At 42.1% G+C, this 12,355-nt stretch overlaps 1 protein-coding gene across 1 annotated transcript; it reads left to right on the forward strand.

Moving 5' to 3' along the window:
* The first annotated feature begins 7,693 nt into the window (after nt 1–7,693).
* LOC147060194 (5,6-dihydroxyindole-2-carboxylic acid oxidase-like) lies at nt 7,694–11,261 on the forward strand. Its single transcript, XM_085935888.1, has 7 exons — nt 7,694–8,069; nt 8,734–9,056; nt 9,516–9,720; nt 9,785–9,952; nt 10,317–10,496; nt 10,574–10,720; nt 10,794–11,261. Exons 1-7 carry the CDS (start codon nt 7,712–7,714, stop codon nt 10,979–10,981), a joined length of 1,569 nt encoding a protein of 522 aa, XP_085792014.1. The 5' UTR covers nt 7,694–7,711; the 3' UTR covers nt 10,982–11,261.
* Nucleotides 11,262–12,355: the final 1,094 nt, after the last annotated feature.

The following is a 12,355-nucleotide window of genomic DNA, read 5'->3' on the forward strand; positions in this document are numbered from 1 at the left end:
TGCTTCATTCTAAAAAAACAAGATGGGCTTTGATCAACGGCACCCCCAAAAAAAAAAAAGCTCCGGTAAAACATCGGTGCAATTGGCTTCATGTTTGACAAAGCAATTGTTTGATATATTTTTTGCACGTAGCCACCGTGGGACAACAAGCCAAGCTTTGGCTTCGTGAAATATTTAGTTAGTCACGACAACGATGAAGCCTCAAATATCCATGATTGAATTTACTACCCCACATTTTCCATAATCATAAAGGGTAAGTTATCATTTTGTATTAAATATATTAAACACGGTTCAGACTTTACTTGCTGCTCATGCAAAGAAAAAAAAAGTTATGGTTATAGCCCTTGAGCAACGCTTCAACCGACAACAGCTGAAACCAAAAAAAAACCAAAATCTTTTAAAAAAGAAAAGTTATTATTGACTCCAGTCAAAATTCCAGTGTTTTCTTGTTTTTATTGTATTTTAAGAAAAACACTCTCGCTTATTCATTGTACGAAAAAGTTCACTAATTACAATTCAAATCAGTCCCTTTAATTGTTTATCTGTTTGGAAAGTTTTTTTTTTTTTGTACTATAAAGCTCCCAAGGACAGACACCGAGAGAATTTTCGGATCAAAACATCGCCGGGCTTAGGCTGGATGATGCTGCCAGCGGCGTTAGCCTTGTTTTCCTCTCCTTGATCTGATTCCCAACTCGTCGACGGGAAGGTAAAGATCGCAAAACAAATACACTTTAATGATGTGTTCCATTTCCACCTGGCGACAACCATGATTTTTTTTTAAATAATATATTGCCCTATATAGCAAGTGATTGATCTGTTGTGAAGGGGGCTACACCCCCCCCCCCCCCATGCCCCTTTACATGAAAAATGCCTCTGTCATAGAAAGTCATTGGTAATTGGTGGGTTGGTGTATGGAGGGACATAATTAATAGGGAAGCGAACTGCTTGTTCCTCGGCAGAATTCAAATTGTACCTAAATAAATGTTTGAAAATAATATAATATAATATATATAAACATATAACAATATATAAACATTAAATATAACTGATCTGTCTTTCGCTAATTTACTGTATTGCGTTAAAAAAAAAAAAGAAAGAAGCCAAAGAAATATCCAGTGACACTTGGCCTACCACTAGAGGGAGCCCACATGCCACACTTTGAGAATCAAAGTGAAATTTCCTCTACATTTGACAGTACTTTTTAAAAGTCTGAGCTCAGTTAGCAATTTTTCTTGTCTACCTGCTTGGTAGAAAAATGTTGGTGGTTGAAAAACAATATTTGACCTTGCTAGAAATGTTACTCACCCGAAATGCTAGCATTTGCGCGTTCCAATCCTGTCTTTTTGAAGATAAACAAACGTACCTTTAAAGGAACCGTGCATACATATCGGTCCACATCAGACAAGTCGTTTGCATATCTGACCTGTCAATAACCGCGGAGGGGGTGAGCCGCATAGCGAAGGCGGGATTTAATTCATCATCGTCATATCTCTGTTCTTTGTTCTCGGGGTAAATGTGGCGGGCATGCTTCAAAGGCATTTTAATGGGGCGGCAGCGTGAAGATGCCAGGAGGCCAATTACACATGTGCGCTACACTTCAGTACTTTCCGTGAATCCTGCTGCTCAGATATGGTGATAGCTCGGATTCCTCCTGTGAAATAGCTGACCTTGACCTGGGTAGAATTGCTCGTATGCAAACAGCACGGGGAGTACCTCAAGTTATCTGCAGGTCCGAGCTGCGGAAAGAGTAAAATGTCGACTATTCAAGCCATGCTCAGACCTTGCATTGATGGAGTTACAAGGCTTGAAAGGTGGAATCTCAGTGAAACGACTCATATGAGTCTGCCATGTTTTCTCCGTGGCTCAGTGAATCATCTGTGATCTTAGGGCGAGTCAAATTATCTGAGTCTTTTGATTCGAGTCATTCAGTCAAATTGCCGTAAGCCGCTGCGTGTTTGGTCCAGCCGCAAATGTGTCGGAGTCTAAATTGTTTCCATTGAGTCTGTTCACTTGAGTCATTGAACCAGAGTATGCTAACTCCACTCAGTGAGCCAAATCATCCGAGTCTAAAGTTTTCGTCGAGTCCGTTCATTTGAGTCAGTGAATCAATGTGTCTGAGTCTGCCAACAATACTCAGTGAACCAAATCGTCTGATTGAGTCTCTTCACTTGAGTCAGTGAACAAGTGTCTGTTAACTCGATTCATTGCGTCAAACTATCTGAGCTTGCAATGTTTCCGTACTTTACAGGATCCAGCCAGAGGACTCATAGGACTCAGAACTTGTGATTCCCGATTCAGTCCAAAGACACAAATATGGAATTTGAGTGTGGATAAGAAATCCAGCTGTTGGAAAGTCAAATGTTTGAGATTATCTCGGTTACGGTTTCCCCGTATCAAGGCTACTCTTCAGGTTTCATTAGGTGTCAACAGTAAAGTGGAAAAATAAAAGAGGGATTAAATAAAGAAGACATTTTGGAACATGTGTTGAAGCTGGACAGGGTTCGTTGTCTATTTATCACAGCTCTTCAGCTTTTACAGTACCAGAATATTTTCCTCACCTCCGTCTGTAACACAACATCCATCCAGTCGAACAAGAAAAAAAAAAAAAGGTCCCAATTGGGATAAGGGAGCCTTCCCCATCCATCTGCTTGGAGATGAGTGCCCTTGGATGTCACAAACTGCCTCAACATGCCCCTCATGCTCATCAGCCAGGAAGAGCCTCACCCCGCCTCACATCTCTGCTTTGGCACTGGCGTTCGGTTCTCGGCAGGGTGCACTTGATTTGACCAGAAGGAGGCGTCTCATGATTGATGACTCCCGCCACGGCGCCGCAGCCACACCGATCTGGCTCGGGCTTTATCTGCAGATGTGTATGGGCCTGCCTGTGAGCAATTTAGAGCACCTCAAGCATTTCTCCGCCAGCCTTAGCTTGGGGAGCCATGAAATAATTTGCGGTAAATCGTCATATCGTTTAATAAAAAAGCGCTTAGCTACATGTGGGGATTGATGTACCAATAAATAATAAACTAATTAATCTTATTTTTACTTCAGGAAAATTAACAGTACTGTTATAACATCCTTGCGTGAATTCAGTCCTTATTTTTAATGAACAAATGGGGCACTTTTAGGAGTGTTGTTTTAATAATACAAGAAAAACGTTGTATGACTTTTTCCCTATGTTAAACTTTAATTTGGATAACAGATTACGATTACATTCAGGGGAAATGGACTGTGACGTGAGCCTTTTGGTTTCAAAACTAGGTCAGCGTTTTTTATCCAAATGTAGCTGTTGTATAACATGTCAAGTCTTGAAACTAATGGCAAATAGATAGGAGTTGAAAGTCAGAAACATCCGTACAAATATGGTTTGACAAACACGACTAATTGGCATCTATTCTTCCCCAAGACGAATTACACACGCGCACATACGCAGCATTCATTTATTCTAGTGAAAGTGCGCCCTCAGTTGGTGACTTTTAGCACTGCAGTGGACTCACCTTATAGTCCTCCTCTAATTTCCACCTAGCAATGGTGGACGGAGCAAAGTGAAGGCCGTTGTGTGTTTTACAACATTTATTCGAACTGGGGTTATGACCCAATTGCACCATTGTGCTATTGATGATAGCCACCTTGATTTATTCTCGGATGAGGTCATCAATTGAGCTGCCTTGACGAGACGGGACAACAAAGGATGAGCCAAGGCGAACTTTTGCCTCGTTGTTTTGTAATCGAGTTTCCCTCAGAGGCCTCGGCTAATGCCGCATATATAGCTAGCTAGGTAGCAAGCTATCAAGCTAAATTGGATGGATGGACGGACGGATGGATGGATGGACGGATTTTTTTTTTTTTTAAAGAATACAAATGTCGAAGTAAAAAATACATTCATAAATGAACAGTATATTCTTTGAAACATTTTTGTCCAAAGAACAGTTTAAAGAATGGAGCTGTTAGCTGAGGGTCGCATCCACATCAGTCATGTTGTTTCCTGCACTTTAAAATTGCTTTCCCGCAGCCGTCCTCAATTCTGTTCAGTCCTCATTTTTTTGTCAAGAAATCAACGGAAAAGGTCTCCTTGCTTTTTCTTCGTTGTTGTTTTTGTTTTGTCACTCGCCCTGTATCGTTAAATCCGGCGTTAACATGTCCAATCCTGTCGAGGAATAGTTTATTACTGATCTGACTTGCCTTTTTTTTTTTTTCCCCTGGAAGCTTTTCTGCAGCAATTCTCTTTGTCTTTCATCACTCTAAATGCTCCTAAATGGACTGGAGGCTTCTGGAGATGGTGGGGGTGCGATGGCAATAACCTCAACTTTGTGTCAAGAGACGAATTTGGAATCTTCAGTGCCTTTCCTGGCATGAAATGTATTTACAAATACCTCCGCGAGATCCAATAAAAGGTTTAATATTTAATTAGGCTTAAGGGCATGATGGTAAGATGGAGGACTTCCTCCGTTAAAATGCGCTTGCACTTTGGGACGAGCGCTTCATAGCTCTGCGTTTATGCTCCCGGAATGTGGAGAAGTGCACCAGAATTGGGCCAGCTACAAAAAAAAAACTAAAAAGGCAGATTGTTATGAGAATAAAGTTGTAATATAATCAGGAGAAAAACTTTTTTGTTGTGATGGTTCTATTCAATACAAATATTGATTTAAAAAAAATAACATTGAATTGGCAATACAGTCTTATGTTATTGAATTTGTTAGCTTTTGAAGTGTGACAAGATATGTTTTATAATCACATTTATTAAATAGATAAATAGAATAAAATCTGTCCTTCTATAGTAGCAACCATAATCATTTCCATGATTTTATAACGAGTTAGCAAACACCCCACAGGCTCGTCAATGACGCCATTTGATGACATCACGCGGCCCTCCGACAGCTTTAATACTTTAGCGCTCGCATGTCACATCACATTTTCTTTTGAAGCAAAGTTCAGTCCTCACGAGAGGAACAAAAGCAAACGTGGTGGCACAAATGTCCAATTGTAGTTGCTTCAAAAGAGGGTGCGCTTTAAAAATGGATAACAAGCGGAGTGGCTTGCATAATTGATGGCGCTTTGTTACGCAAGCGTTCCTAATGGTAGTCAGACTGACTATTGTCTCCTCCGAAACGTCTCCCTGTCCGATTGTAAAACGTTCACGGGACGTCTGATTATGATTATGATCGTATTAAAAACGCAGGTGGAGTGCCACGTTCCTGTCAGCGAACAGCAAAAGAAGCGCGCCCCTTCCCCGATCTCTTCTTGCCGCTACTTAGCTTGGGTGCTCGTGCTGAGCCAGCGCATTAGCCATGCAAGCATCCATCCACAGTGCAGCCTGTCACTTATGCACAAGTCAGCGGAAACAATCGACGGTCCTGCGATGCCTTACTTTCCCCCCTTTGCCGGCCTCATTCGCGGAGTATTATCGCTTTTCTTTGTCATCAAATATGATTTCAATCAGAAGTCCTTAATTACACCAGAGGCACAACCAAGACACGGCTTGGCAAGATCGCTTGCCTGAAAGGGTTGCAAGTGGAGTGGATGAGATTCAGGCGAAATAAAAGAAATAGGTCATGACTAATTTGGAGGGATGCTGAGTGGTGGACCTTCTTCATTTCACAAACTAGGTGTACAATTTGGCCAGTTATTTGCCAAAAAACGTCTGCGGCGGGTCCAATATGCGAAGTTGTTTACCATACTAGTTCTCATTAGGGAAGCGCGTCACCTATTTTGAGCAGGCGCCTGAGGGAGAAAAAAAAACATGTCTTCCATAAAAGAAGTCCCGGTGACATCGTTAGCGCTGGCGTTTCTTTTGTGTTCTCAGGACGGGAGTCTTATCAAAGTTTCCCATCCGGAGCGCAGACGCGGCACGGCGCACAGATCAATGGCCGTCTATATTGGGAAGCCAATTAATTTCCTCCACCGGGAAGTCGCGCATGCGCCAATTAGGCAAAGTTGAGTCAGTGAGGGCACATAAGCATGCATGGCGCCCAGGTGCATTGTGGGCATGTTGGTGGGAGACGCACTTTTTTTAATCCACTCCCCGTGATGGAGGGAAGCCGGTTGCCTAATTAGATGTAGATGAATGGAAACAAATACATGGGGTGCACACAAAAAAAAAGGAAAATGAAGGACTTTATTGCCCTCTGCTGGTCATCATACAGCAATGCATTGATAAATCAAAATATGGACAGACGCTGGTACAATCACATAAGATGCAACAAATAGAAAAGATGACGGTACAAAAATAAAATAAGTGTGTGTTTGATATGGAAAAAGAGACAACTACCAACTTTTACAACTCATGATTTTTTTCATAAGGAGGAATAAAAGTAAGCAGATGAGAGCATGAGATCTGGTTGCGTATGAACACCATCTTGTGACTCGTGGTGTGGCTGTTTTTGGAATTAACTAGTCACATAAACACATGAATGGGAGTCAGCACACTTGCCAGCATTTCAAGTGTGTATGATAAACCCAGGGAAAAGTTCAGTTGGTCGTGGGAATATTCCTATTTATTTATTTATTTATTTATTCATTTATTGTCTCTGGATTTTTGCTTACACTCACTGCCATTTCAAACTGTTATATTTCTTTCCAACTTTCCTAAGGCCCTAAAAAAGTTCAACTTGATTTCACTTGATAATTTTGTCATTCTCAAATGTGATTTCAAGTGTTTATGGAATTTTTGTATAGAAATAAATTCCATAAAAAGAAAAATAATGTGGTGCCTTACGCACATATACATCCCCAGACCTTTAATTGTTTGAGCAAACCATATCCATTTATTTATTTATATTTTGATTTCACTTTCCAATTCCATTATTTGACAATATTGTTATACAGGTTTCATTTAATTCTTTTTGGTTCCCATCCACGCGATCCGTGACGCGCTCTCGGTCGTCCACGCATTCATCACATGTGTGCTTTGGCCCATCCATGTGTGCCAAGAAACCTGAGGCAGTGGGTTGGGGTAGTCATGTGAGGCGATGTGACTCGGCCTTTGTGGATAATCCTTGCCTTTGATTGTTAAAAAGAAAAAAAAAAACAGCCCAGTTTGAGTGCAGTTCATATGACTATCTCTTGCCTTTTTTATTCCACCCAGGTTATGTCTCTTTGGGAGAAACGATATTCAAAAAGCCTTTTAGTAGTTTTCAACTTAAAATAACCTTCATGCTAAGAGTCCACTTGCAGTACATATTAAATGGAAATTTAAAGAGCATTGTAGCTTTAACCTACTTGGTAAATGATATGTACAATAGTAAAAGAATCTTTAGCATATTTCTATTTTCTAAAACGAAATGTGCTTATAGTGTACACTTGAATGGAACTCACTGAAACTTTCTGACCTTAAAGGGAAATCAAAAGTATTGACTGAGTCTCGTCTTTCGCTAAAGTAAAAGCAACAGGTATGAAATGTAGTATCAAAGAAAAAGGTAAAAGGAGTAGAATGTTGACATTTCATTTTTCTGAGAAAACAAGTGCACGTATTTGCGTACATTGCTTTGAAACAGACATGTGACTTTTCTTTCCTTTCACTGCCACAAAAAAAAACAAAAAACGGAAAGGAATTTGAGGGAGTACTGTACGTGATCGAGTCACGCGGGCTGGGGCACCAAAAATCCGGGTAGTCATGTGCTAATCTGCTGCAGTTTAAAGACGCTTCACTTGTTTGGGGGGGGGCTGGCAAAGAAGAACTCGGGAGAAGCCGGGTACCACTCAATTGGACGCAATGTGGCGGTGCTGCTGTTTCCTGGTCTCGCTGGGCTCGCTTCTGGTGGGCGCCCAGTTTCCTAGAGAATGCGTGACCCCCGAGGGACTCCGGAGCGGCCAGTGTTGCCCGTCCCCGCCGGGCCTCGACACCGACCCGTGCGGCTTCGCAGCGGGCCGCGGCCAGTGCGTGTCCGTCGCAGCGGACGCGCGCCCCCACGGCCCTCAGTACCCGCACGACGGGCGGGACGACCGAGAGCGTTGGCCGGTCCGCTTCTTCACCCGGGCGTGCCGCTGTAACGGTAATTTCAGCGGCTATAACTGCGGACGATGCAGACACGGCTGGACCGGGCCCAACTGTGACCTGAGAGCGTCTGTGGGTGAGTGCACTGCGTGGACACAACATTAGGTACACTGCCCGATCAATTTCCATAGAGAATCAAGTGCAGCGTGAATCTGGATGATGATGTATTTTGGAATATAAATACACATTTGAATTTTATTGATGCTTTATTTTATATATCTATTTTAATGCAACTATGCTGAACTGAGAGAAGTGCAACATTTAATCAGGCCATAGCTTTGTCTAATCTTAATAAATGATTTGCCATCATCTTGTGGCGTATATAAGCAATTGCAAATGTTTTGCCAATACCTATCAAGAAGTGTTAAAAAAGTCCAAGTCTGCTTTATTGTCAATTTCTTCACATGTTAAGACACACAAAGAGATCGAAATTACGTTTCCCACCGTCCCATCGGTGACTAGACACATTACACAACACGTACAGCAAATAGCACAAAGAGTAAAAACGAATAGACAAGAGCGATAAGTAATAAGCAAATAACCCAATAAATAAACAATATATAAATAAAAATAAAAAAAAGTCACGCACCCCCTTCAACATGACAAAGATTTGGAGGTGGCAAAACTCATTTTCCAAAACAGGAAAAAATATATATATTATTTTTTTTTATGTACAAAAAGGTTCAGTTCCTTAAAGAGAGTTGTTGATTTCACTAACTTTGTCCCGGCTAATCCTCCAGTGAGGAGAAACGTGATGCAGCTCAGTGCCGCAGAGAAGCAAGCCTTTGTCAACGCGCTGGACCAGGCCAAGCGCACGGTGCACCCAGACCTGGTGATCGCCACCCGGCGCTACGCCGAGATCCTCGACCCCGACAGCAACAGCACGCGCTTTGAGAACATCACCATCTACAATTACTTTGTGTGGAGCCATTACTACTCCGTCGGCAAGACCTTCCTGGGCGCCGGCCAGGCCAGTTTCGGAGGGGTGGATTTCTCCCATGAGGGTCCCGGATTTGTCACCTGGCATCGTTACCACCTGCTCCAACTCGAGCGAGACATGCAAGTAAGCCAAGCAGACACATTAGCATGTGGTGGTTTCACTTTGAAGAAGTTTGTTCTGGAAAATGAGTTTTACCACTCTGGGAAATCTGAAGTAGGGATGCAAATTTTGTGGTTTGGTCTTCAACATAAATTAGACTCAGTGGTTTCTAATAAGACGCTTTCTCAAGGATTTCTCAAGGCTTGAAAAACTGCTCCATAACTGCTTTTTTTTTTAAGGTGATAAGGCAAATAGCCCTTTATCCCACTAGACTAGACCCGCCCCTGTGCTGAAAAGCAACAAATTTCATCTTCACGTTAGAAATCAAAACAAGAGCAAACTGTATTCAGGTGGCCATTTTTAAAACAGTTAAGGACTGTTAATATCCATAAATCAGAGTGTGCAAGTGGAGGAAAATATCTGCATTTCTATTTAATGTGTAAAAAAAAAAAAAAAACCTCCATTCTGATGAAAACCAACCAGGACATGCTGCAAGAGCCTACGTTCGCCCTGCCCTACTGGAACTTTGCCATCGGAGGCAGCACGTGCGACATCTGCACGGACGACCTGATGGGCGCCCGGAGCAGCTTTGATGCCGACTCGCTTAGCTCCAACTCCATCTTCTCCCAGTGGAGGGTCATCTGTGAGAGCGTGGCCGACTACGACACGCTGGGAACCATCTGCAACAGTAAGGCCGCTGGTCCTCGTCGACCTCACCGTGAGGTTGTCTACTCTAACGCATTTCCTTGCAGACACTGAGACGTCTCCGATACGAAGGAACCCAGCAGGCAACGTCAACAGGCCGATGGTCCAGCGTCTCCCGGAACCTCAGGACGTGGCGGACTGTCTGCAAGTCAGCACTTTTGATACGGCGCCGTTCTATTCCACCTCCTCAGAAAGCTTCAGAAACACTATTGAAGGTGAGCCTGCTGGCGGGATTCAAATCAGTTTGGAATGATTTGTGGCACATAGGCCAAGGGAGCACCCATGACATTCTTGGAATGTAGCAAAAGACTTTGTTCAGCCTTCCGAGTTACACATAGGAGGTTGTGGCGCCACCTTTTGGCAGACACATGTATGACCATTTTTCTTGCCTTTTCCCCTCATGAATTTCCATCTAGCTTCTCATTGGTTAAATTAAAAACCAACACTGCCTTTATCTTTGATATTATTTTTATTTGGTTTAATAAATTTTTGAGATTTTTTTTTTAACTGTCAATATGTGTGACCACAAGTACTAAAGTGGTTAGGGTTTCAACGCAGACTGTGTTTTGTGGCGTCTAGGCTATAGCGCACCCCAGGGGAACTACGACCCCGCAGTAAGGAGTCTCCATAACCTTGCCCACCTGTTCCTCAACGGCACCGGGGGCCAGACACACCTTTCACCCAACGACCCCATCTTTGTTTTGCTCCACACCTACACCGACGCCATCTTTGATGAGTGGCTGCGGAGACACAGCCCAGGTGAGTTCCGGCAACAGTAAATGCTTCGTTAGCACTCCCTCATTAGAACTGAGAGCGACGTTGAACTTTCTCGGCAGGGTCAGCTGTGTATCCTGACCAAAATGCCCCGATTGGTCACAACCGGGATTACAACATGGTTCCATTCTGGCCACCTGTGACCAACGCTGAAATGTTTGCGACCGCCCCCGAAAACCTCGGGTACTCTTACGAAGCCCAATGGCCAGGTATGCAATCGTTTACCAGTTCAGGCGGTCGCTTTATACTTTTATGGATTCATCTTTTTTTTTTTTTCTCAAGGTCAACCTTTCACACTGACTGAAATGATCACAATGGGCATCATCGTCGGCCTGGTGGTCGTCGGTGCCGTCTTCGCGGCCACCACCTGTGCTGTGCGAGCCAGGTCCCGGAAGATGGAGGGATTCCAGCCTCTGCTCGGGGATCAGTACCAACGATACGATGACGTCAAAAGCCAGTCGGTCGTCTGAGCTCACCCACGTGCCTCGTAACTCATTACTTGTAATCTTATTTTAGCTTTAAAACCACTACTCAATTCAGAATGCAGCAGGCTCATTCAGTCTTTCCAGAACCAAAGTTCCAACATAATGGCATTCCCATGTCGAAACTATATTCAAGATTACTGTTATCTTTGCATAACAAGACTTGAGTAAAAATAAAAAAGAGCCCTCCAAATAAGTACTTGAGTAATGTATTCTTTCTTACAAACTACTCAAGTAATGAGTAGCTGATAACGTGTTTAATTTTTCTCATTCAAGCAAGTAGACAAAAATAGCAAAAGGAATGTGCAAAGGTTTTGATAATTACTTGAATAAATATTTATATAATCAAAAATTAATTCAATTAAATATTTATATCATAACCAAAAGTAAGGCAACATTTTTTATGTTAGGTGATAAACCAGCAATTTAGTTTTAAGCATTTTAGCACGAAATATTAGCACCCTGCATAGCATGCTCCTTCAAGTCAAAAGCAATCTAAGTCGAAATAAATTTAATGCATAGATCGTTTTTTTAATAACATAGATAACAGATTTAATTTTGTGTGGCAAACCGGCGACAAACCTATCAAACCTTGGTAAACGGCTCTTTTCAGCCCGCAGGGGCCGCCATAGCTCCGCAAGTACAACTTGTAAAGACCAACATAAGAATGGGATGCGTTCAATGACCCTAAAAAATGCAAACTAGATAATTGTGGAGTGTTTTTGTATATTGTTTCTTTGTCGCCCTGTCACTGTCACGAATGTATCAATCAGGCTTTTATACGCCCTGTATATAAAATTTCTACCGAGCTCATTCGGGATTTGAAGCATATCTAAAATACCAAATAGCTCTGGAACTTCCCCTGAAATGTATTTTTTATCCCTCTCTCTTGCTGACTGAATTACATATCAAATCCAACAATTAAAATGTGTTTTAAGAAGTTTTTGGTGGCAAGACTTCTGGTCATTGTCTTTGTATTTTTTTATTATTGTTTTTTTTTATTACTGACTTAAATAGCAGTAATTAAGTTTGGCCGCTCCGCATACATGCAACCGTGTCATTAAAATTGTTTAAAATCATTATTTAATGCGTGTAGTGTAGTGTCACAGTGGATTGCAATTACATGAAATATACTTATTAGGAATTTCATGAATGGTTAGCTGAGCGAATCAAATTTGATGTGGATTATTGACTTTTTCTTTTTTTTTAAAAAGAAAAGAAAAAAAAGTGAGATAAATGTTCCATTCCGAAACAATTGTAATAGGAAATTTCCACGCCTGACTTGAACTGAACACGGAACTGTCCATTGTTTTGGTTAACGATGTGTGACGTCACAACATGGTTCACCTGTGCGGTGTCGGA

This window comes from Syngnathus leptorhynchus, chromosome 2, assembly GCF_054491065.1.
Source record: "Syngnathus leptorhynchus isolate UIUO chromosome 2, UIUO_Slep, whole genome shotgun sequence".
In the NCBI taxonomy this organism is placed as follows: Eukaryota; Metazoa; Chordata; class Actinopteri; order Syngnathiformes; family Syngnathidae; genus Syngnathus; species Syngnathus leptorhynchus.